The sequence below is a fragment of the Sus scrofa genome, chromosome 11 (genome assembly GCF_000003025.6).
Source record: "Sus scrofa isolate TJ Tabasco breed Duroc chromosome 11, Sscrofa11.1, whole genome shotgun sequence".
In the NCBI taxonomy this organism is placed as follows: Eukaryota; Metazoa; Chordata; class Mammalia; order Artiodactyla; family Suidae; genus Sus; species Sus scrofa.
Window position 1 is genome coordinate 5508736 of NC_010453.5, and position 25468 is coordinate 5534203.

General features: G+C 40.8%; 1 protein-coding gene across 8 annotated transcripts in view; it reads left to right on the forward strand.

Moving 5' to 3' along the window:
- PAN3 (PAN3 poly(A) specific ribonuclease subunit) overlaps nt 1-25468 on the forward strand; it is a 127440-nt gene that overhangs the window by 21717 nt on the left and 80255 nt on the right. For 7 of the 8 annotated variants that reach the window (XR_002336631.1, XM_021065522.1, XM_005668294.3 and 4 more), the window contains one exon: nt 15318-15479. The exons of the other annotated variant lie outside the window; for it this stretch is intronic. Coding sequence is in view for 6 of the 7 variants with exons in the window: in XM_021065522.1 (XP_020921181.1) it covers nt 15318-15479 (162 nt within the window). In the remaining variant the exon portion in view is untranslated. The remainder of the gene's footprint in view (nt 1-15317; nt 15480-25468) is intronic. 8 annotated transcript variants of the gene reach the window in all.

Sequence of the window (25468 nt, forward strand, 5' to 3'; positions counted from 1 at the left end):
TTGCTCATTGGGTTAAGGGTCTGGTGTTGCCGTTAGCTGTGGTGTAGGATCCCGACTTGCTGTGGCTGTGGTATAGGCTGGCGGCTACAGCTCGATTGGACCCCTAGCCTGGAAACCTCCAAATGCTGCGGGTGCAGCCCTAGAAAAGACCAAAAAAAAAAAAAAAAAAAAAAGTAAAACTAGAATGGCAAGTAAGTACTTAACAATATTCCTAATATGAGGGTTGGGTGGATTGCATTTTAAAGGTGAAGTATATGATTTAAAGCTACTGACATGAATTTTTTTTTTTTTTTTTTTGAAGGAGAAAAAGATAGCTTTGTTGCTCTGCCAGGCAAAGGAGGCTCACAGCAGTCTAATGCCTTAAAGACTGTGCCCCTCTGGAAGGGATTGGGAGGTGGTTTTACAGTTTGGCAGTGGAAAAACAGGGCCATAGATAAGGATCAGGGTAGAGGCAAGCTTGCATTGTCTTTCAAAGCTGTTGTTTAGTGGCCCCGGGACTGGTTCTGGTGGTCCTCCTTCCTGGAGTGAAGAATGCTTCCTTTGTTGGGGGTTGAGTTCTCTCAGCCGCAAGGCTCCTGGGCCGAAGGTCATCCCTCCCTCCCACGGGCCCCTCCCAGATCCTCCCAGTAAGTCTTGAGGGCGGCACCCTGTTCCTTCCCAGGGCCGCCTCCCTGTGTCTGGACTCACGGAGGTTCACGTTCTTGGTGTCGTCTCCAAGCAGAAGGAGTTCAGCGAGAGACCAAGTGTTAGGCAAGAAATAGATTTATTAGGATAGGACGCTTGTGAGAGATGCAGGCGGGCGGGCAAGGAGGCTCTGCCTGACATGAAGTTTTGAGAAAATAGTGAAGTCCCTGGAGATTGGAAAAAGGAGGTTGTAAATACCAAAAATTCACTTTAGTAATGGAAAATAAGAGAAGGAAATGTTGCTACAAATGTGACCTCTTTATTTAGAGTGAGATCAGAGTGTATTCCACACGGAAGCAGTTTAGTTTGCTGCAGTGAGCACTTAGCTGCTGTTTCTGAGGTCCTCCTTCTCTAGCTTTGTGACCTTGGGCTGCCGTTCTAGGCTGCAGTGTTCGCATCTGGGGAATGATGAGCATGGCGGGGTGTCTTTCATCTCAAATGTCATAGTCTGGCTAAACTGAAAGGACCTACATGTCAGCCACTACTTAAAAATTTAGGATTCAGATAGTGTATCTTTGAAGGACTATATTTTCTTAACATGTACACTTAATAGATAGGGACATAGAGATTTTTTTTTTTCCAATAGTGGGCTATATAGTTAGGCAGCTGGGTACAGTTGCATGTATTTTGAAATTGTTAATGATTGAATTGAGGTTTAAAGTCCCTTTGTATTAAAAATACTCTTGCCAGGAGAGTGTTGCATGCTGTGAATTTATGGCATATGGAGGCTTTGTCTGTTGTTCTTCTGTCGTGGTAATTTATAACATTTGTTTATTGATGTAATTTTAGTGGAAGTAACTCAAATTTACGTGAATATTTAGTTCTAGGTGATCTAAGCAGGCTACTGTGATTGCTCGGTGACATTTTATTTCATAATGAGATTGGAAAACAGGCAGTTTGGCCATATTTACTACTATTTCATAGCTGCTTAGATAAGCTATGTTCTCAAAATCTTAGTTGGGCCAATCCCTGGGCCTTACACGCTGCTTTTTGCCTGTGTGTGAATTATTTGGATCTGATCAGTTAAATACTTTTAATGTAGGCAGTCTTATTGTGAACCATTTGGAACCCTTCAAGACAGTGGACTGATGTTTTCCCTGCTTTTCTCAAGTTTAATTCAAGAGGTACGGCTACTTGTGGACATTTACACAGCAGTGTGTTAATCAGTGCCAGTTTAAATATCTGTTGATCACTAAGTAGCAGAGGATTCTTTAGATCTAGAAGAATTAATGGAGAAAAGATGTTGTGAGTTGTGGTTTTTGAAGGCGAGGCATATGGAGAAGCAGAGATGTTAAGCAGAAGGTGGTGGTTGCGTGTAAGAGAGTTAGGATCGTCAGTACATTTTAAAGTTCTTTTCTATCATAGATAAACTAAGAAACGGGCTGAGGGCCTTACACCAATGAGGACTGGTTGGAGTACAGTGTGTAATGTGAAAGACAGCACGAAGAGATTTGTAACCATTCGTCGGGGTTGGTTTATTGTTAGACATGTGAAAATTTTCCCAGAGGGCTGTGTGCTGAGAACATAGGCCCTGGGGTACTGCGGCTCGTAGTGTCAAGGGACCAGAGCGAGTCCATGAGTTGCTACCTGTCTGTAGGGAGAGAAGTTAAAATGTTAAAAGTAAATGTTAAGAAACTTCTGCAGCAGTTTTATCACCACAACATCTAAATATGTCATCAGTTTTCTAGTATTCGTTTTTATTTTGCAAAAGTATAGCACCATGATGCATAGAAAATTTTTTTAAAAAGTAGTTTTTCACCATTGATATTTCAAGAGCACTGATTTAAAATTTTTTCTACATTAAGAATACTGAGGAGTTACCTTCATGGCTCAGTGGCTAATGAACCTGACTAGGATCCATGAGGATGTGGGTTTGATCCCTGGACTTGCTCAGCAGGTTAAGGATCTGGTGTTGCCCTGAACTGTGGTGTGGGTCACAGATGTGGCTTGGATCCTGTGTGGCTGTGGCTATGGCATAGGCCAGCGGCTATAGCTCTGATTGACTCTCTAGCCTGGGAACCTCCATATGCCACAGGTGTGGCCCTAAAATAGCAAAAACAAACAAAAAACCTCCATAAATATAGATAGGAAAAGTAACCATTATTTGAAAACATGTAACACTGTTGTTGGTCAAGGATACTGGTGGTGGAAATTAAATCATGGCTGTATAATCAGTGGGAGAGTTAGGCCCTCCCACCTATGGACACTGGAGATGGTGTTTTGTTCAGAATAGAAGTTAATGTATTAGAGATTAATGAATGAGGCAGCTTTAGCAACAATGTAAATAAAGTTCAGACCTGATACAATAGAAAAGACCTGAGGGAGATAGCAGTAAAATTTTGGTAAGAAATCCTCTGGGAACAAAGTATCTCTATAACAGAGTTAGCTGTAGAGGTACAGATAATCCTAAATGACATCTTGCTAACTATTCTCGCTAAGCTGAGGGTTTTTATGCAGTGCAACCACAGGTCATTGAGTCAAATCTCAGGCGAAGTGAGAAGCTTTCAAAATTTGCTTCCAGGGAGTTTCGGTCATGGTTCAGCAGGTTAGGAACCTGACTAGTATCTGTGAGGGTCCAGGTTTGATCCCTGGCCTTGCTCAGTGAGTTAAGGACCCCGCATTGCTGTAGCTGTGGTGTTGGTTGCAGATGAGGCCTGGACTGGCCTTGCTGTGGTGTAGGCCAGCAGCTGTACCTCTGATTCGACCCCTAGCCTGGGAATTTCCATATGCTACAGGGGCAGCCCTAAAAAAGCAAAAAAAAAAAAAAAAAAGAAAGAAAAAAGAAACTTGCATCTGGTAATCTTGGCTTATTTTATATCTTTCTTGGCTCTTCTTTGCCCTCTTTCTTAGTCATTTAGTCATTTTCCTATTCAGCTTTGTCTCCTCCCCACATAAAAGCAAAAAGGCTTTGGTGCTTATCATTTACATTTCTTGTTTTAATTGTACTTTAGTATGATATATCTACTAATCAATATGCAGCTTTACCTGGGCATTTACATTTTATTTCTTTTTTTTTTTTTTTTGGCCCCACTTGTGGCATGAGGAAGTTCATGGGCCAGAAACTGAACCTGCCCAAGCCACTGCAGTGACAATGCTGGATCCTTAACCCACTGTGCCACAAGAGAACGCCTGTGTTTTACTTCTAATAGTGGAATAACAGATTTTCACTTCTGTAAATTTTTTAGACTTTAATAGTGAGTTAAATTCTTTGCGTATTGAGGACAAAGACTTGTGAAGTATCATGTTTATTTCTTCTGTTGGAGATTTCAAAGCTCTTTGTCAGGATGAGGGAGTGGGATCAGAAGAGGCTGGCTTACCCACTGAGAGTTGATTTGTGGTAGCTGGTGGATGCCTAGTTCTGGATGATTCTGCTTGAGGTAGGAGTTCACTAGCAGCATTTTCTATACATCTTTCCTTGTTCGAGCTCAGTTTGGAACCTCCTTCCCACTGTTCTCTAATTTTAAGAGCATCGTTCCCCTTTTCTGTCTTTATTATTACACAGTTTACTGATAGATGTTTCATATATTTTCTGAATAATTTGACGTATAAATTTTGTGTAGCATTTCTGTGCTAATGTCTTCGAAAGATGACTTTTCCCTTATTTACTTTTATATAGGGAACCAAATAGGAATAACAAACTGGTGGAGTTCTTTTATGGAGAAAGCTAAAGTTAATTTGGAGAAATTAATAGGCTTATGGCGTGGACAATCTGGGATATAAGTCTTTTCCTTAAGCCTTCTATGGTTAGGTTCATTTTTGAACATGGAACCAAGAATTGATGTTGGGAAAAATGAAGATGAGAAAATGGAGAAGATAATGAAAAATATCTAAAATCTTAACAGGAATCACAATCTAAAACTTCCCCTGTAAAAGCATTAGACAATATCTTTATTCTCAAATGTCGGATTACTTAGTATTTAGGTTTCTTTTACCCATGAGTACTGTGCAGTAATGTTTCTATGGAAAATTGTGCTTAGATTTCCACATTCATACACTCAGAGCTTTTCTTTGACTGGAGCCGACTGAACCCCTGTTGGCCTCCCCTTGCCCCTCTGTGGGAATGTTCCCAGGTTTTAGATGTAGAGATGCATGTGGGGTCTTTCCAGAAGCTGGTAGTTGTTGGAGTCCACGTTCCCGTAGGCCCGGGAGCACCACGGTTCTTGTTTCTAGCTTGCTCCGAGCCTCAGGGTGAGCCTTTATTTCTCTCAAAGGGCAAACAATTAGGAATAGGAATAACCCGGTAGTGTTGAGTAATGGCCAGGGTTGGGGTTGGAGTTGGATGCCAGGCCTTCTGAATGGAATCTGTGTCTTCACTGTCTTGTTTCCTTCCCTCTCTCCCTTCCTCCCTGCAGCTTTTATTTTTTTATTTTACTTTTTGCTCCACCTGTGGCATGTGGTAGTTCCCAGGGCCAGGGGTCAAACCCACACCACCACAGAGACCTGGGCCGCTGCGGTGACAGTGCCAGAGCCTTAACCTGCTGCACCACAGGAGAAGGCCTGTCTGTTTCTTTAAGCTTAATTAAACCTTTCTGTTTTTTCATTTGCAAAATGGGAATAATACTTAGTACCTGCTGTGTAGAATTGTCACAGGGACTAAATGAGAAATGCCCCATAAATGGAAGCTGTCATTGCTGGTGAACATTGGTCTTAGCTACACCTCTCTAGCTTTGTGTGGGAATTGCTAACTCTCATTAAATAAATAATTACCTGTTGCTGTTCACTCTGGATCAGGCTGTATTAGAGTGGTGTGTTGGAGAAGCCGTGCTCCTGTGGTTGCTTTGAGGATGTCTGTCTTCTCTTTGAGGTGTCTGGGCCCCTCCTCCCCCGTCATTAATTTTTGCCTCCTCCCCACATAGCTGTTAGGTTCTCAAACATACCCTTCAAATGTGGTGAAAATACATCGGGGATTTTCTCATGCAGTCAGTGGCAGACAGAAACTTGATTTTATGTAAGTTGACAATGATTTTCTATATGTTTAGGTAATATGATAATTCTTTTATGAAATTAAATATTGTATAATTTTACTATGTCATTTAGTCACCCCAACAGTTCTTTCTCAAAGAAGGTATTTTTTTCCATTTTACAGATTGGGTAATGGAAGTTCTGAGAGATCAAGTAATGTATTTGGAATAATTTAGATAATTTAGTTACATTTTAGAGAAAAAAAATCTGTCTAGGTACAATGCTGGCGTCTTCTATAAGGTGAAAAATGAAGAGGTGGTGGAGAGAGGGACATCGGTAATGAACAGCAGAGGAGATGAAACGTGCACTTGGCCTTGTCCTTGCTGCTTTTTCCATTTATGTGTTATCTCAGTCTAAGTTTCTGCAAGTAGTGTGAGTTTCCAGGGTGAGAAGACACAAGCTCTTAATAACTAATAGCTAACTTCTCAGAAATGCTGATAAAAATTATATTTCTACTCTTCGGTGCTGGTTTTTCCACAGTCTTGAAAACACCGAGATGTGAAATCTTCAGTGCCGTCATTTGATAGGCAGAAACCTGTTGTTTAAATTCGATCGCTGGGGGTTCTCTGATGGCCTAGCGGGTTGAGGCGCCTGCGTTCTCACCGCTGTGGCTCTGGTTGCTGCTGTGCGTAGGTTCAACCCCTGGCCCAGGAATTCCCACATACTGCCTGTGTGGCAAAAAAGAAAAAAAAAAATACAAAAAAACCCCCAAGAGAGAACCTGAAATAAACGTTGCAACTCTCATTTAAAAAAAAAAAAAAAATTGATCACTGGTACTGTTGAGCTTCTTTTATGTTTATTTACCTTTGGTGTTTCCTTCGTGTCCTTTGCTTATTTTCCTGTTGGGTTATCCCTTTTTAATTTGTTGTAAACTCTGTGTGTTAGACATTTAAGCTTCTGCTTTGAATTTTGCAAATAATTTATGCCATCAACTTTGAAATGTCATACTTACTCTTTTATTAAGTACATTAAAAAAGAACAAAATATTAAGCTCATTTTTGTTAAAGTAACATGATAATTCCCTGTCTGATGAGCTAGTGGTTTTATATTGGAAGAACTGTCATTGTTTTTATGTAATTGAATTTACTGTCATTTTTATTGCAAATGATCCGTAATACTCAGCTTTGCTTAGCAAACAGATATGTTCTCTTTTTTCTGCATTTTAATTGTCAGACTTGAACGTGACATTCTTTGTATTAACTCCAGTCAGTCCATGCTTTTCTTAAAATGTCGGGTTAGATTAGATTGAAATTTGTTTAAAAGTATGATAGTTCCTAAAGAAAAGGGCTCAACCTCAAAAGAATTCATTTTATTTTCCTGTTGAATAAAGAGAACTCTAGTGTGAACTTTGAGGAGTGTGTTGAGATAAAGGTGTGCTTTGGAAAAAACAGATTAAATTTTGTTGTAACAAATTGAGTTCAGCCAAGTTCTTTCTGTACTTTAATTGGTACTTTGTGTGCAGAGACAACTTGCTTTTGTTAAGAGTTTTCAAAATTTATGATTGCGAGGGAATTTTGTTCTCTTGATTTGAAAGGATCCCATGACAGGTTTTTGTTTTGGAGGCATTTTTTTTAGGTGTGCATGGTGGCTTGGTGTTTGTCATTTTACTGCATTTAAACGTGAACTGAAACAGTATGGCTTTTGTATATAGTATGTAATACTGCTGACTAGAGTCATTATTTAGCTTTAGCTTTGGGGATTTTGAGTTGGTTCTTCCCTAATGATGATGCTTAAGTAAAATTGTGGTGCACTTGCCACTGGGAACTAGTAAATCATTCTGAGATTATTAACTGGTGCTTTCATCCCTGTTTTCCTAGGTAAGTAGGGGTCAGGAATAAATTAGTAAAGATGAGTTTAGAATTCTCATCCACAGACATGCCAGCCTACGTTTTCAGCTAGATTTAACCCAAACTGTGTAATTTTTCTCAACTCTACTTAATTCCAAGACTTGTTCTTATATTTTGAAAATGTCGAGTGGGGAAGTGGATTCATTTTATTTCTTCGAATGAAGTCTCTGTAGCTGTTGTTTCTCATTGATCCCATCCATGCCAGTTAGATTCAGAGAGAGATTGACTTCATTTAGGAGTTTGTATTTGGTCATTTTAGGATTAGCTAGAATACTGTTAAGATTGTAATATGTTAAGGAATATTATAGAATATAGAACACATTTTTTTTTTTCCTTGAATTAGAGGCATAATACCATAGTTAAGAGAACAAGCTCTGGAGCCTGACCTTGTGTTAGTTGTGAGATTATAGACAAGTTATTTTAACCGCTTCTAAAATAACCCTCTAAACCGTCCCCCTTCTTATCTGTAAGGGTGGTACTATAATAATGCTTATCTCACAGAATTTTGAATATTAAATATGTTAATGAGTGTAAAGTGCTTGGTATAGTACCTTATGCTTGTCAAAAGGTAGTTGTTGTAGTCTTTTATTGCTTATAATTCTGCAATTTAAAAACATATGCTTATTTGTTGATGAATGTACATAAGATTACTTTTGATGAACCACTACCTAGTTTAAGTTCAGTTGTAAACTTAAGTAGAGAGCATTGATGAAGATTTTCTGCTTTAAGACTGAGTTTAAGCAAGCATACACATAAATAAATCAAAAGGGAGTCTTTTGCTAATGAACAAATAGGCACTTGGCATGATGGTTGCTTTTGACAAGGGACTGAAATGCATATGAAAATTTTTGTAGTCATTACAGATGATAGTTTCTTGTAGAAATAATTTTTCATGACTTAAGACAACATTATTCATTCACACTTAAAATATTGGAATACCTTTGGTGTGGTATTTGGTTTTTCTACATCTTGTACTCTGGTTCTGTTCTAAAGCAGAAGAATGAAAGAAATTGTGGTTTGGTTTTCCAATTCTAACAAGGTTATTCCAACTGTTTGCATTTTTGGTGGCATAAAACTCCATTTTAACATTGAGGTTTTAAAGATAGAAGTAATGAATGCTTTGCAGGCTTTCTTAAATTTATGTAGGTAATATTATGGACCTCTTCTCCCAGGATCTGACTCAGTAGAGCTCGAAAAATATGTGTGTGTGTAAATCCTGATCTGCTATAATTGATGTAATTGAGATTACTTTTTACCTAGCAGCACCCTGTTTTCATCTTCTCAACCTATGGGTGATTTGTGTATTGACTCCACAAATTAAAGTCTTTTTTTATTACTTATAGCTGTTTATCTGCCCATGAGTCTTTAATTGTGACAGTCTACTCACTGTCCCATCCTGCAGTTGTCTTTATTTAAACAATGAAAGTGTAAGGGACCCAGTATATTTCCATGGAAAGCCAAGACAGTGTAATCTTTGAGGCTGACTTGTTTTTGGTTTTTCTTTTTATAGCCGCATCTGTGGCGTACGGAAGTTCCTGGGCTAGGGTTGAATCAGAGCTACAGCTGGGGCCTATGCTGTAGCCACGGCACTACCACATCTGAGCTGAATCTGCGACTTAGGCCGCTGCTTGCAGCGCCGCAGGATCCTTAACACACTGAGCTAGGCCGGGGATTGAATCTACATCCTGATGGACCCTATGTTGGGATCTTAACCCGCTGAGCCACAGTGGGAGCTCCTCATTTTTGGTTTTGATTTTTTTAAAATCTTTTGCCTCTGGAGAAAATTGATTGGCACCCAATCTACAATCATTTATAGCTTTGCAGTTACTATTCTAAATTGATTAGATGTAGGGGTCTTTAAAATCCAGGTGTATTAACACACCTACTTAATTAGATACGAGTAGTTCCTTATGTCTATATGGAGATTAGCTCATTTATTTTATTTTAAATATTCAAATAGTTTTAATCAGTTTATGGCCTGTTTTTTTTCCCCAGTGAGTTTAGATTAAGCATTGATGGTTAATGGAAATAAAATCTTATATTTCCATATTAAGTTCTCATAATAACAAATGTGCTAAACCATCACGGCATTTAATTAAGTTAGAGAAGACCATTATGGGCCAGGAGAGGTTGTGAAAGAGTTTATTTTCAAATAAATATTTAGTAATTTCTACGCCAGAGGTTTCTCTTAGTGGACCTCAGACCCCAGGAGTGGCAGGAGGTGGGCTGCTGAGTTATTGCTGCGAAAGGCAGTGAGTTACCATAGTCATTAAACGTTGTCTCAGTGGAGATGTTTCATGTATGTGTACTAATTTTCTGAGTGTGTTCTGATTAATAAAATGTAGACTGTTTAAAAGTACCACACGTAGTAACTTTAAATCATCATGCGTTGTTTCAGAGTATAAATGAAAGCACAGATACTATGTTTTTGATGTTTAAAGGGGGTCCTTAAATTCTTAAAATTCAGGCTCTTGGAAATTTTTCATCCTAGGGTAACAATTGACCTCTTGAGTTTATGGCTAGTAATTAGATTATGATGTGTAATAACAAGGCCTGAAATGTCAAGCATCACAGAGATGATGCTCTTTTGCAGTTTTATCAAAAGAATTGTGCTCTGAAAATTGGTCTGTAATAACGTTTCCTATACGAGCAGTGATATTAATAGGTTTTTCTTTTGGTAGACTGAACTTTTTAGGGGTAGCGGGATCTCATTGTATTTCTAGAAAGGGCAGAGAGTCTTTGGCTGAGTGTTAGGTAAATGACTGAGAGAAAAAAGTGTGTACATTTACGCTTTTGAAATAGTCCTAAGAATTAGCTTTTTAGAAAAAGTTTATTCATTTATTTTTTTGGCTGCGCCCACGGCATGTACAAGTTCCTGGGCCAGGGATTGATCTTGTACTGCCATTGCGACCTGTGCCTGTAGATGCAGCAACGCTGGATCCTTAGCCCACTGCGCCACACAGCAACTTCCCAAACCAGTTTTAATTGTTCGTTCTTTCTTTTGACATAGTCTGAAGACTTATTTGTTAGGAACGAGAGTGGACGACTTTAGTCCTAAGCCATTGGAAGGGGCTTCTATGGAAGAGCCAGGGGGTTGGGTAATAATCCTGCAGGCTCTGAGGACTTAGGTGAAGCTGCAGGGAGTTGGGACAGTAACTGTTTGAACCTCTATCCCTTTTTGTTTTGGGGGGTGCCCCCAATTTCTGTTTTACCACCAAGTGTTTCTTATCCAGGACTTTCTCTTGACGTTCTCTAGAACTTTATCACTTGAAGGGGGATGATTAGACCAGCAGCCCTGCTGGCTCTTGGGAGCTCTTTACAAAGGCACAATCTCAGGCTTCTCTCAGGCCTCCTGAACTGGAAGTCGAAGCTTTAACACGATCCCCGGGAGATCCATGTGTTCGTTGCAGTTGAGAAGTGCTAATCCAGAATACACTCTCCAGCTTGGTCTTACCCTTACTTCTTCTCTTCAAGCCCCGGGTTTTTTGGGTTTTTGTTTTTTTTTTAATGCTCAATGAAAAGGGTAATACTGTTGTCAACTAGTATCTTATTGTGTTGCTTGTTTACATTTTGTGAGGAATGATAAAAATCAGTCACTTTGTAGTGAATCTTAAGATTTAAAGTAAAAATTGTGGAGTTCCTGTTGTGGCTCTGTGGTTAACGAATCCAGTGGGTTCCATCCCTGGCCTCACCCAGTGGGTTAAGGATCCGGCGTTGCCTTGAGCTGTGGCATAGGTCGCAGACTCGGCTCAAATCCCAAGTTCCTGTGGCTGTGCTGTAGGCCTGCGGCTACAGCTCCGATTTGACCCCTAGCCTGGAAACCTCCATATGCTGCGGCTGCGGCCCTAGAAAAGACAAAAAAGAGAGAGAGAGAAAAAAAAAAAGTAAAAATTGTATATATTAGAGAGAGAAAAAAAGTTACATGTTCTGATGGATATTTTACCACAAAACCAAAACGAGATTGGGAATTTTGTCGTACAGTGTTGACTTGCTAGGAGGTTGGGCAGAAAAGCCGGTTATTTGCCCACAGGTCATGCCCCGTTAAAATGCTTCCATTTCCTAATAACCAGCAGGCTGGGCTGGCAAAGCTACCGAGAGTGGATGATCAACTAGGGAACAAACCTTTTTTCTTTTCTTTCTTTTCTTTTTTTCCCCTGACCATCACATTCTGAAGATTGGCCTAGGAAAGGATTGTTGGAAGTGAGGCAAAGGAAAGAGGGAGTGTGCTTATGTTTGCTCTGGAGGAGAGTTTGAATCTTGTAGGACTCCGAGGACTTTAAGGGAAAATAAGCATTTGCCGTAACATTTGGTCTGCCCTTTTACTTCCTCATCTTCCCTTTGCCTTCTTGGTTTGCCACGGCCCCTGCATCCCTGGACTCACAGTGGTTGTTTCAAAGCCAGCAGCCCTCGTCCCAGCCAGACCTTCTGTTTCCACCGTCACTTCCTGGAGTTCCCATCCTCCGCTTAGACCAGTGATTCCCGCGTGGGGACGGTTGTGTCCCCTTCCTCCCACAGAACGTCAGAGACACGCGTGGTGTCACAGCTGGGGCCCCCGCTGCGAGATGTTCTGCAGCGGCCCAGGACCCTCTCCACAGCCGAGAATCGCCCCACGCCTGTGGCGCTGCGCTGGGGACCCCCACCTGCGTTACGGCCAGAGCCAACAGCTTTGCCGGCCCGCTGCCAGCTTCATGCTCCTTGGCAAGCTCGCTCTCAAGCGTTCCCCGCTGCCCGTGGAATGAAGTTGGCACTGCGTGGAGCAGGGCACAGAGCAGTTGCTGCGTTTCACTGCTTTCCTTCCAGCCTCATCTTTTGCCGGCAGGATTGGCCCTCACCCGAAGAGCGACTGAGAACGAGTCGTTTTCCCTGGACGGACCGGTGCCCGCCTGCCTCTCCCTGTGCGTTTTCCCAGCCTGCAGACGTCCGCCTGGCGCTCTGCTTCCCCCGGGCCCCACTTAGGCCCACGAGCCCGCCTTCGGCTCTGTCAGCACTCATCCCCTCTCTGCGGCCTGCTTCGCCGCTGTTCCCTTGATGCCTTATGATGATATATGCGTTTTTATATCGCAGCGAGTGTGCTGTTTGGGTGACCTTGCCTCCTACGGGTTATATCCTCTTTTTGAGGGAGAGGTGTGTGTTCTATTCATTATTACGTTCCAGGGACTTAGGACCGTTCTTGATGCAAAGCAGGCTCTCGCATGTTTAGTTGAAAGTCATGTTCCCTTGAGGGGATAAATAATAGTTCGCATAATTTGGGAATTAGCTAACGAATGCCATCGTGGACGTTCTTAGCCTCTTGGCTTACCGTCGTGCTTTTGTTGCTGCCCGCTCCTCGGATGGCATTTCTCCGCCGTTGGTTGTAGTGTTGAAGTGGTATTGCTACGGTAGGTCTTTTCACTCAGCATCACATGGAAGGTTTTACTTTCGGATTAGATTTTAATCTCTCTTTATTGAAGCAACTTAAATCTGTAATGGCACAAGTTTGGGGGTCTCTTCTATGTAAGAAGAAAGGCTTTGGGGTAATCATAGTTTTTTGGGGGGATGGGGTAGAAGGAGAAGAATAACGAATTCTTCTTTGGAAAATAAGAAACACATAAGGAGAGCTGCTGGGGAGGGAGCGTTAGATGTTGGATTTATTTAAAACTTTTTTTCTGTGTTGCTTAATGCACTATTATAAGAAAATAAATTTCAGTAATATAATAACTGGGCCAAAAACAAATCTGGGAGTTCGCGTCATGGCTCAGCGGGTTAAGCAGCCGGCTAGTATCCATGAGAACACAGGTTGGATCCCTGGCCTTGCTCGATGGGTTAAGGATCTGGTGTCGCTGCGAGCTGTGGTGTAGGTCACAGATCTGGCGTGGCCGTGACTGTAGCGTAGGCGGGCAGCTGCAGCTCCAACTCAACCTGTAGCCCCGGAACTTCCGTGTGCCCAGGTGCAGCCCTAAAAAGACCAAACCAACCAAAAAAACAAGTCTGGATTTGTGAAGGATCTCAGTAGCAGAAGAGCATTTAAAGCAGTAATTTGCTTTCAAATGTATGACTGGAATTTAGGTGTCCTTATATAGTTCGGATTTGACAGGTTGTGGTTTTGTTTAAATATTCTATGATGTGTTGAACTTTTTTGATAGGGTCATCTTTAGCCCAGACATTTTCTAAAATACAAATTTCAAGTTAGTGAAGACTTAATTAAGGCTATATATTTTTTTGCTATATGTTAAAGCTTTATAGTTGTGAACTATGTTGTTAGAAATAACTTGCTTTAAAATTCTTTCATTTATAATATGGTTTCTATTCTCATTCACAAAAGTTGTTTGCGATGTAGACAGAGTAATTGAAATGACCTAAGATTGCATGGAGGTGGAAATATTTTAGCTTCATGAAACTTTACCCACTGCTATAATTATTGGGTAGATGGGTAGTCTGGTCGACTTTCTTATGCAAGTTTGTTTTTTTCCTTCTTAAATCGAAGACAACATAACAGAGGCACATTTGTTACTGGAGAATATAATTTGCTAAAGTAATCTCCATAGGCATTATTTGCAAGGTCATTTTGAAATTTAGAAATTAAGTATTATCTTCCAGTTGATTGTCTTAGGAGTTCCCTGGTAGCTCAATGGGTTAAGGATCCAGTGTTGTCACTGCTGTGGCTTGGGTCACTTCTGTGCCATGGGTTTGATCCCTGGCCTGGGAACTTTGCATGCTGCAGTTGCAGCCAAAAAAATTTAAAAAGAAATTGTTTTATTATATTGGAAAATTATTTTTTGTATATTTTATGTATTTGGCTGTGACACCTTTTTTGAAGTTTAATTTTTAATTTTAACTGTTGGCTTCAGCAGTCTCAAGAAAATGAATAGGAACTAAAATAACATATATGTTTAAATTAGATATCTTCTCAAGAGTGTGTCGGTCGGTAATCCTTAAAGGGAAAAACATGTGAATTCCCTTTTACTACAAATTTGCTGTAGTTAAGAGAAGATGGTGGACACTATCATGAACTTTTTTCTCTTCACTTTACTGGGGTATAGTTGACTTAGAAGCTGTCGTTAACTTTGACACATTGAAAATCCCTGCCAACCATTATTCAGACTGTGTACTAACTTTATTATTATATCCGTCAGTGAGTCTGTGCTTGTATTGTACAGTTTATTTAGTATCCATCTGTTCAAATCACTGAGGTTTATAAGACCAATGAAATTTGTGTACCTTTTAAAAGCCTAAGATTATTTTTCACTGAGTACAAGTTGAGCTCCTGCTTAAGAGAGATCAATTTGTACTGTGCCCTGATATGCATAAAATTTTGACAAAGTAAAAAAATTCATTCCTCAGGAATTAGCTTCTTCTTTTGAAGTGGAGTAATTCTCAGTAGGAAATAAGGTAGTGAGATAGGGAGCAGAAAAAAATGTCGTTTTGAAGAAGTTGTTTTATCTATATTTTGTGTCTTTGGAGCCGTTTCTTCATATTGCAGTGAGAATAGGTAAGTGCCAGTGGAAAAAATTTTGCAAAGCATTTATTTTGCTGAGAGGTTAATTTCTGTTCATTAAAGTCTTATAAACTCAGATTATAATGTATTTCACTAAAACATCTCATGTTTTATGTAATATTGTTGCCCAGCCTGTTAGGGCTGTGGGTTATTTTAGAGGTTTGTGTGTGTCGGGGTTGGGGATGGGAAATGGTGGGGGGGGGTGATAAGGACCTTAGAGGGAGTGTCTTAGAGGTTTGACTTGTTTGCTATCCCACCATTGTTGATACCTTGTGTGTGTCAGCCATGTTAGTTTAGATTAGTGTGGGGGATGTTAGGAGTGGCCTGGTTTCTTTCCTTCTCTTTCCTAGCCAAGGAAGTATCGCCTGGGGATGCTGGAGGAGAGGCTAGTTCCGATGGGATCAAAGGCACGAAAAGCAAAGAACCCTATTGGCTGCCTTGCTGACAGGTGTAAATCAGGAGTACCCATCAATATGGTTTGGTGGAACAGAGTCACAGAAAACAATTTACAGGTAAAAATAATTTTATTAGACATTTTTGAAAGTGAATATTTTGGCTGCTTTCTGTGTCTGTGTGGGGTGGTGGGTATGAGATTGGATGGCCTAGCTGACACACCTAGGATTTTTGGGTTTTTTTTTTCTTCTTTTATGAAATTAAGGTTAGGGGCACATGAACTAAATGATTTTGTTAATGGCTTTTTTGGGCTTTCTCTGCTTGTAGTATATTTTCCTATTCTTTCATTAAATGTAGTTTTTCCTTTTTGGATTTTGTTAACAGTTAAGTTTATTTTTAATACACAAAGTTCTTCAGGTTGCTTCATTAAAAAGTCATAAGATTTTTTTTTTTTTTACAGAAAATCTCATTTATTTGGAGTCTGAATAGCAGAAAGCTCCATATATTGTCTCTTTGTGCATTTTTAGTAGGAGATTACACATAAACAAACTTGTCAAGTGTTAGCTCGAAAACCAACCTAAATAGTGTATTTTCATAGAGTTATTATAGCTACGTTTCAGTCTTTGCATTATCAGTGCTAATGAAAATAAACTTTTATAACTCACAGGCTAACTTTTGTATAAGACTAAATCTGAAGTACCTACAAAATAATTTGAATTGTATTCCACTTTAATTTGGATTATAATCATAATATTTGTTAATAATAAATGATAATAATAGTATTATGTTCTCATTTAAAGACATTGGTAACTATAAAATAGCTTTATTAATCAAAATTTCGGTCTAGCTGGAAGTAGAATATCTTTTATCCCAAACTTTTCTGATAAATTGGTATTTTTAATATATCTAATGCATTGCCATCCAAAAGCCTGTTATCCCACATACTCCTCCCACACACAGAAAAGATACAACAAAGTTAAAAACTTGGTTTTATTTCTCTCACCACCTTATAAAGCGGTTCCACAGTGTTTTGGTCTGTTTTAATTATTGATGCCATAGCAGTATCTGTGTTGTCTTGGGCACAGAAATAAAGGAGTTATTCCAAAAGTATTAGAAGACGTGTTATTTGTCCCAATTGAAAATTTGGTAGCATTTTTCTAGATAAAAGGAAAAGCAGGGAAATGTGGGCTGGGAGGGCCCATGGAGTCAAGCCCTTAAAGTTTCAGCGGAAGGTTGGGGATGTGTTAGTTATGAGTAGCAATACAGTTCACCCAATTTTTGTTTTTGAGATCAGGAGAGAGGTACGGTGTGGGTTGTTCTTTCAGTTTAAAAAGTAAAGTCTGAAAATAAATCAGGCCCCAGTTATAGAAGGACAGATACAGGTGGACCTGCAGCTGCTTGTAGGTTGTGGGGTGAAACACATGGGGCAGAGTTATAGCACCTGACCCCGACAGCTGTCCCCTTGCCTCAGTGGCCGTCTTTTTAGCATAGCTTGAAAAATCATTTGGTTAATATAAGAATGCGTGCTGGGGAGTTCCCGTCATGGCGCAGTGGTTAACGAATCCGACTAGGAACCATGAGGTTGCGGGTTCGATCCCTGCCCTTGCTCAGTGGGTTAACGATCCGGCGTTGCCGTGAGCTGTGGTGTAGGTTGCAGACGCGGCTCGGATCCCGCGTTGCTGTGGCTCTGGTGTAGGCTAGTGGCTACAGCTCCGATTCGACCCCTAGCCTGGGAACCTCCATATGCCGCGGGAGCGGCCCCAAAGAAATAGCAAAAAAAAAAGACAAAAAAAAAAAGAATGTATGCTAGAATTATGCTTATTTTTTGTTAAAAAGACAGTGATAGATTTGCTCTCAGTTTGCTAAAGATTGAATTGATGTTATCTGAATCTAATATTTCAAGTGCTAATATTATTTTGTGCTTGAAATAGTTGAAACAGTTTTTTGTTTTTTGTTTTAAAGGCTATAAGAAATGCCTTATTAGCTTGACCTAATGTTGGAGGGGCAGTCATACCTTGCACTATCAGTCTTGTGTTGACGTATTGAAAAATACCCACCTGGTGTCAGTTACTCTCTTTGTGGTTTTCTAAGTTAGGTACCTGTTCATGGAGAGCAAAGAGTATGTCAGTACAGTTGTATAAGAAAAATAAATAAATTGATTATATAAATCAGTTCTATACCAATCCTTTAAAATTTGTATGATGTTTATCTTTAAGTATTTTAGATTTTTCACATATAAGAATTTTAAAGGTTTGTATAGCCATATATATTAATCTTTCCTGTTTCATTTATTTCCTTTTCTTTAAAGCTTGGGTCATCTCAGTCCAAAGTTTAGAGAAATGTTTATCTATGTTTTATTTTGGTAATTATAGACTTCTCATTGTGGCTCAGTGGGTTAAGAACCCAACTAGAATCCAAGAAGATGCAGGTTCAATCCCGGGCCTCACCAGTGGGTTAGGGATCCAGCATTGCAGCAGGGTGCTGCATAGGTTACAGATGTAGCTCAAATCTGGTGTGGCTGTGGCATAGGCTGGCAGTTGTAGCTCTTGATTTTACCCCTACTCTGGGAGTATCCACATGCTGCAGGTACAGCCCTAAAAAAGAAAAAAAAAAAGTAATTATAGCTATGTATCTTAAATAGTTACCTTGTGCCAGGTATTGTGCTAATAATAAGCTTGTTACACATATTGTCTCTTTTGGTCTCCACTGGAGCTGAAACAATTGTTCAATGAAGAAATATCTTCAGAGAAGTCAAGTAACATTAAGGTTGAAGAGTAATTGGTAGAGGAGCAGAAGTTTGAACCCATGTCTGTCAGGCTTCAAAATCTCTTCACCCTGGGTAGCTCTAGTTGTATTTGGTTTAATTGTCTAACTGGTTAACTGAACTTCTGTGTGGCAACTTTTTTTTAAGGATGAGAATGCATACAGAGTTTTCCAGATGTAGACTGTAAAATGTATATTTGTAAAGTTAATCTCTTTTCCTTGTGACTCATTTTTTTCCTCGGTAGCATTTAACAACCTATCTTTCTAGACCATTTTTTTTCACACTGATTTCTTAAACTTGACCTAACATCTTTATGGAAAACAACTTTTGGACAAACAAATTTTTCCACTCCTGAAAACAAAAGAAAACCAACCCAGGAGTTCCCGACATGGCTCAGCGGAAATGAATCTGACTAGCTTCCATGAGGTTGCAGGTTCGATCTCTGGCCTTGCTCAGTGGGTTAAGGATCTGGCATTGCCATGAGCTGTGGTGTAGATGGCAGATGTGGCTCGGTTCCTGCGTTGCTGTGGCTATGGTATAAGCTGGCAGCTGCAGCTCAGATTTGACCCCTAGCCTGGGAACCTCCATATGCTTCAGGTGCGGCCCTAAAAAGACAAAAGCCAAAAAATAAAAAAGAGGAAGAAAACCAACCCCAAAACTAATCAACAAAAACCTTAAACAACAACAACTTTCTCTGAAAGTTTCTACCTGGATCATTCTTAATTGCATTTATTCATTTTGGTGCTGGATTTCTTTCAAGAGACCAGTGATTCCGAACCTTTTTAGTATTAATAATCTTTTTATTTTCTAGGAAGAATTTCATGATATGAGTGTCTTCTGGACATAAGATACTGTAAAATAGTGATTAATGCTTTCATTCTAAAATATGTAACATGCTAATTAGAGAGTCAAAGAAACTTAATATTTTCCCTATATTGTGCAGGTAGTTTGGTGGAGGGTAAATTTAGTTTTTGTATTGCTGTTTGAAATATTGATAATGCCCATATAGTCTCCATTATTATTTTTGTGGGGTCTCCACTTGGGGAACCTTGAAATATTTTTTGTTTTTATTAAAAAAAAGATTCTTTTATTATTTGGCTACACCTGCAGCATGTGAAAGTCCCTGGGCCAGGGATTGAACCCACGCCACAGTGGCGACCCAAACTGCTGTAGTGGCGTTCTTGTTGTGGCTCGGTGGTAAGGACCCCAACTAGTATCCATGAGGATGTGGGTTCAGTCCCTGGCCTTGCTCAGTGGGTTAAGAATCTGGCATTGCCGTGAGCTGCGGTGTAGGTCACAGACGCAGCTCAGATCCAAGTTGCTATGATGCAGGCTGGTGGCTGTATCTCTGATTCGTCGCCTGGGAATTTCCATGTGCCATAGGTGGCCCGCAAAAGCAAAATAAAACAAAAGCAAAAAACACCCAAACAGCTGTAGTGAAAACACTGGATCTTTAACCTGCCACAAGAGAATTCCTGGGGACCCTTGAAATAGATTCTAGTCTGATTTCTTTACAACCCATTTATTCCTTTAATGCTTGCAGTTTGGCATTATCCACATTTTGCTGAAAAGAGTGTCAGAGCTTATCCGAGGTGTCCTTAATCACCAGGTCCAGCAGTTTGATCCAGTCCTTAAGACTGCTGGCTGCCTTGCTCTTTGAAGCTCTTTCCTCTCTGCATTCTTGACCCTGTTTCACCCTTGTTCCTGTGAGCTCCTGCTCTAGGCTCACTTGTTCGTTCTTCTTCCCTGTGTGCTTCAGATTCTTAAATTTTTTTTCTTTTTTTTTTTTTTTTTAGCTTTTTAGGGCTGCACTCGCATCATACGGAGGTTCCCAGGCTAGAGGGTCTAATCGGAGCTGTTGCTGCTGACCTACACCAGAGCCACAGCAATGCCAGATTTGAGCTGTGTCTGTGACCCATACCACAGCTCATGGCAATGCGGGATCCTTAACCCACTGAGCGAGGCCAGGGATCGAACCTGCAACCTCATGGTTCCTAGTCGGATTCTTTTCTGCTGGGCCACAATGGGAACTCCTCTGGAAACTCCAAAGTTTTATTTCTATTAGAACTGTCTTCTCAGTTCAAGACCCAAGTTTTTCATGGTGTCTTTGTGTGTGGATAAATAGCCCTCTATTACTGCAAATTCGGCATGTCTAAAACTTAGTGTATTTCTCTGTTCTCCAAATCTACCGCTTTTGTATTCTCTCATATTCCTTCTTTAGTAAATGGCTTTATCATCTTCCCAGTCACTGAGGCGACATAGTTTCACTTGTTTCCTGAAATCTCCCACGTTCTGCCATTTTTTATGAGAAGGAAGCCACTGAGGTTTGACTCTGCATTAACTGAAAGATGATACATTGGACAATTTACGTTTGCCATCATGTTAAGGGTTTACCACAGTGATGACTTATTATCCCCATCTGACAAAAATGGAAATTGCAATTTAGAAAAGACTTATTGTTGCTATGGGGTAGAGCCGGGATTCTAGCCCAGATCTATTAAATTTTAAATCCTGGGATTTTCCTGCTATATTATCTGCCTCTAATCCCCATTCTTTAAAATTCTGCAGTATCTTTTTCTTCTTTTAACCCAGCTGACATAGTTTTTACCCTGCAGTGTGTCTTCTGAATAATTTTTGTCGAATCCCTCCTGGACCAGTTCTGCCTTTCTGGGGCTCTCTCCCTTTATCGCCTCACATACTAAATTCTGATCGCGTGGCATCTCTCATACCTCATGTCACATGAAATACCTTGTCAGTTCTCTGTACCATTTTGTGTCTGAACCATTGTTAATTGAGCCTCAGACAAAACTACTTTCCTCCCTTTACCTGTAAATGTAGCTCAAATTCGACCTTCTCTGTGTGAATACTTGGCTCAAACAGCTCAAAGAAAAAAAAATTTTTTTACTGTTTTCACACAATACTTGGTTTTATTTTACTATTATTTTATTCTGCTTTAAGTTTGTTTACCTGTTTTTCTTTTCCCATTAGATAGTAAAATATATGTGACTAGGCATGTGTTGTTTATTTTTGTACCTTTAAGGTATTTTCCTTGTCTCTAAATGTTATTGTGTAATTTCCTTTTCTTAGGCAATGTGAAATTTGTGATAATTTATTTAAGAATTTTATATATTTTGAAAAATTGATCATAGATTTTTCTGGGATTTATAGCCAACATATGTTACTGTTGTTTAGTTTTTATTATCACAACTGATTTAGAACATAGGGTGGTGATTTCTTTTGAAATGTTAAAGGATCTTCAGTTGGGTATTTTGGGTTTTTTTTTTTTGGTAATTCAAAATATAACATTGTCCAAGTGTCCTTGATATTTTTCAATCTTCTGAGCCTGGTAGTGGTCTTCCTTCCTTCTCAGCAGTGATGGTAAGTGACACAGCTTCTCTGTTTCATATCTTTCTCATGGTCTCAGTCTAAACACCAAGCAGGTGGTAAGTGGAAGGTCGCCTGAGACGCCACGTTAGTGATTCGTTATTTCGCCTGAGTTCAGATGCTCTTCGGACCTCCCTTCCTCTCTGTGATGCTTGCCCGTTCCTCTGCCTGACAATCTGTATGTGACTTTGAGATGTCTCATTTGTTCTGTGATTACGTAGCAGTTGTTGTGCAGGGTTGAAATATTTTATCACCTACCTTACAGTACTGTTGTGAGGATTCAAATTTCTATTTGAATCTGCTGTTCAAATAGTAGATATTAAATAATTCCTCCAGTTTGACCTCATCATTCCTAAATTTGGTTCCTGTTTACATTTATTTAGGGTGCTATCTGTCATGCATGTTCAGATGTGCCTGGCACCGTGGTGTATATAGAATGACGCAAGGGCATTAGGTGTCTTTTAAGGGCTCATCTTAATGCTGACTCGCTTGGATAGTTTTTAAAATTACTTTAAAAATGCCTTTTTTGGAAGGAATAACATATGTTCCCATTCATTCATTCGTTAGATGTCAACTCGAATGAAAAGATGGGAAGTGCATGATTTTGTAAACTTCTCAGGGTATTTCAGGTTAAGATTTACCTGAAAGTAATGACATGTTAAATAAAGTCATACTCGTTTTGTCCTAGACCTGTGGATGTCGTGGGGTTATGCATCATAAATTATTAGTCTTACTGTTGTTTTAGCTTACTCAAACAGTGATACAGATGAATGAGAACTGTTGAGCTGCTACGTGTATCAGGAGATTCAAACTTGTCAACATGTCTTTTGATGATGATTTTGCTCCTTGTGGTCTGATTAAATGGCACTTCTTAATAAGTATTCACTTTGTAAGAATGCTCACATTAAAATCTCTTGTCCCACACATTCTGCCGTGAATTCTAGTTGCTTGTTGTTGGTGCTTTTCAGATCCTAAGGTTTTGGAAAACCACCGGATATACTTGTCTTCGGTTTTCACTGAGTTTTGGGTTTTTTATTTCAGATTTCTAGTCTCTGCACCGCAGGACATGGTTTTAGATGGAGTGGATTGGGATTTGTAAGAGTGACGCTAAAATGACACTACTGTGTACGTTTGTTCTGCTTTGTAACCCACAGTCCATCCCAGACCCTCTTCCCTTCTCCTCTGTGGACCTGTCGCTGTAAACCTGGAACACAGTCCCCACACCTGCACATCCCCGCCGTCACTTCCGAGTCAGTGACTTGAGTTCTGCAGAGCAGATCTTTGAGAAGGAACCACCTCACGTGTCGGCTTTCTGCCTGTGTTCAGCATTCTCACTGACACCCTTTCTTACTGTTTTCCTCCCGTTGCAGACAAGCAGGCGTTCTTTCGGTGTATCCTTCGGAACCTGTCTTCAGTCTTTCTAGCAATGTCTTCCGTTGTTTCTCCCTTTTCAGGTTTAGATGGTCTCTCCCTTGACATTGGTTTCTGCTTCCTAGCGCATGAGCACATCGTGTTTGCGCTCCACTGCTCTGGAAGCCCAGGACCAAGGACTGCTCGTGTGGAACCGTGTTCTGTGGTCAGGGTGTTCGGGGACCTGTGATCCGGTTTGAGAAATGCTCCCCACTTACTGGTGCTTTTCCAAGCTCTTTTCGGCAAGGTTGCCTAACCACCAGAGGCTCTGCTCTCGCTCACCTCTGCCGTGGTGTGTGGTGTTGCCACCCATTCCTCTGTCCTCGGACCTGTCCTCCCAGCGCTGAGACTGTTCTTCCAGGCCCTGTGTCGGTGGCTGTGTCCTCAGGACTCTGCCCAGCCCTGTCCTGGACTCTCCTTTCTGGGTCTCTACTCAGCGCCCTGGGTGATCGTGCTTCTCTTCGTGACTTCAGCTGCTGGCTTTTCACAGCCGCCTCCGGCTGTGGACGCGTAGGTCTGTGGCCACGGCCTCCTGGGCCTCTGTGCGCGCTCAGCACTAGCTGCTTCTGCGTGTCGTCATCTCACAGCATGAGTCTTTCAGGATGTCATGATGCCTAAAAGGAAGACCGACTCTGTTTTTCCTTCAAACTTGCTTTCTCGCTAACACGCGTCTGTGCACGCGGATTGACCACGCCAGGCCCTCTCTGTCTTGGTTGTTGGTAATCACCCAGTTGTCTGATTTGTGAACTCTTTGTAATTCTTCTGTCTTTCGTGTCTGCCACATCATTCAGTCGCTGAGATCTGTTGACGGTGCTGTTTTGAAATTCTCTTCACTTTTAATGTTACCAACGTGCAGTTTAGACTCAGCTCCACTTCCTACCTGGACTGTTCTTCTCGTGGACTCTCAGCTAGTTTCCTGCTTGTGGCCTTAGCTTTCAGACCACTGCTTGGGTGACTCTCTGATCTCGTTTCTCCTCTTTATCTTTGTCCTTTGTGATTGGAATAAAATCCAAATCTTTGAGAAAGGTATCCAGGATGCCTCTTGAGCTGCGATTACTGCTGCAGACCTGCTGAGCTAGTTTCGGTACCAAGAGTAGCGTGTTCTTCCCGCTGCAGGCTTTCTTTTTTTTTTGTCTTTTTGCCATTTCTCGGGCCGCTCCCACGGCACATGGAGGTTCCCAGGCTAGGGGTCTAATCGGAGCTGTAGCCACCAGCCTACGCCAGAGCCACAGCAACGCGGGATCCGAGCCGCGTCTGCGACCTACACCACAGCTCACGGCGACGCCGGATCGTTAACCCACTGAGCAAGGGCAGGGACCGAACCCGCAACCTCATGGTTCCTAGTCGGATTCGTTAACCACTGCGCCACGACGGGAACTCCCCGCTGCAGCCTTTCAGCATTCTCTTTGCTTGCTGTGCCTGTCTCTGTCTTGACTCAGCAGACTTTCTTTCAGGGGTCAATTTAAGTGTATGGTCTTCTGGCCTAATTGGGCGATATTAATCATTGGTTCACTTTTCTGTAGTACTTCACATTGCTGTAATTAATGAGTGTGTAACTTGTAGGCTGGCAGTGTATGACACAGTATAGTTAGAGAATTTTATTTTTATTTATTTATTTATTTTGATACCTGGATGTTCTGAGCTCTTGGGAATGTGGAATTGGGTTCACATTCCCTACACTTGTGAAATGCCAGCCTGTGAACTTCTAGAACATAGTGTATGTTCTATAAATCCTTGTTTGCCTCAGGGCCAAGCACAGTGCCTAGTGCATTATCTTTTATTATTAACTACTCAAATAATTGAATTAATGATTATCTGGTGAGATAAATATTTGGCCTGATTTAGTCCTGAAATGTAGTGCTTTGTACATTTTTTAAAGTTTTCCTTTGGGACAGTTTCCTGACAAAAATATCATTAAGAAAAAAAGTGGAGTTCCCGTTATGCCTCAGTGGAAATGAATCCAACTAGTATTAGTATCCACGAGGACCCGGGTCCAATCCCTGGCCTTGCTTGGTGGGTGAAGGATCCATTGTTGCCATGAGCTGTGGTGTAGGTCGCAGACCTGGCTTGGATCCCCTGTGGATGTGGCTGTGGCTGTGGTGTGGGCTGGTGGCTACAGCTGCAATTCGGCCCCTAACCTGGGAACTTCCACATGCCTCGGGTGCAGCCAGAAAAAGAAAAAAGAAAAAAAAGTTTGAAAAATCTTAATACTGTTTTTTTTTTTTTTTTTTCTTTTTTTCTTTCTTTTTTTCTCTTTAGTGCTGCACCAGTGGCATATGGAGGTTCCCAGGCTAGGGGTCTAATCGGAGCTGCATCTGCTGGCCTACACCACAGTCATAGCAATGCCAGATCCGAGCTGCGTCTGTGACCTGCACCACAGCCCCTGGCAGTGCTGGATCCTTAACCCACTGATCGAGGCCAGGGGTTGAACCTGCAACCTCATGGTTCCTAGTCAGATTTGTTTCCACTGCACCACAGCAGGAACTCCAATATTGTTAAATTTTTAATTAAATGTGGCAGGGTTCTTGGTTAGAGAGAATGTCTCTAAGT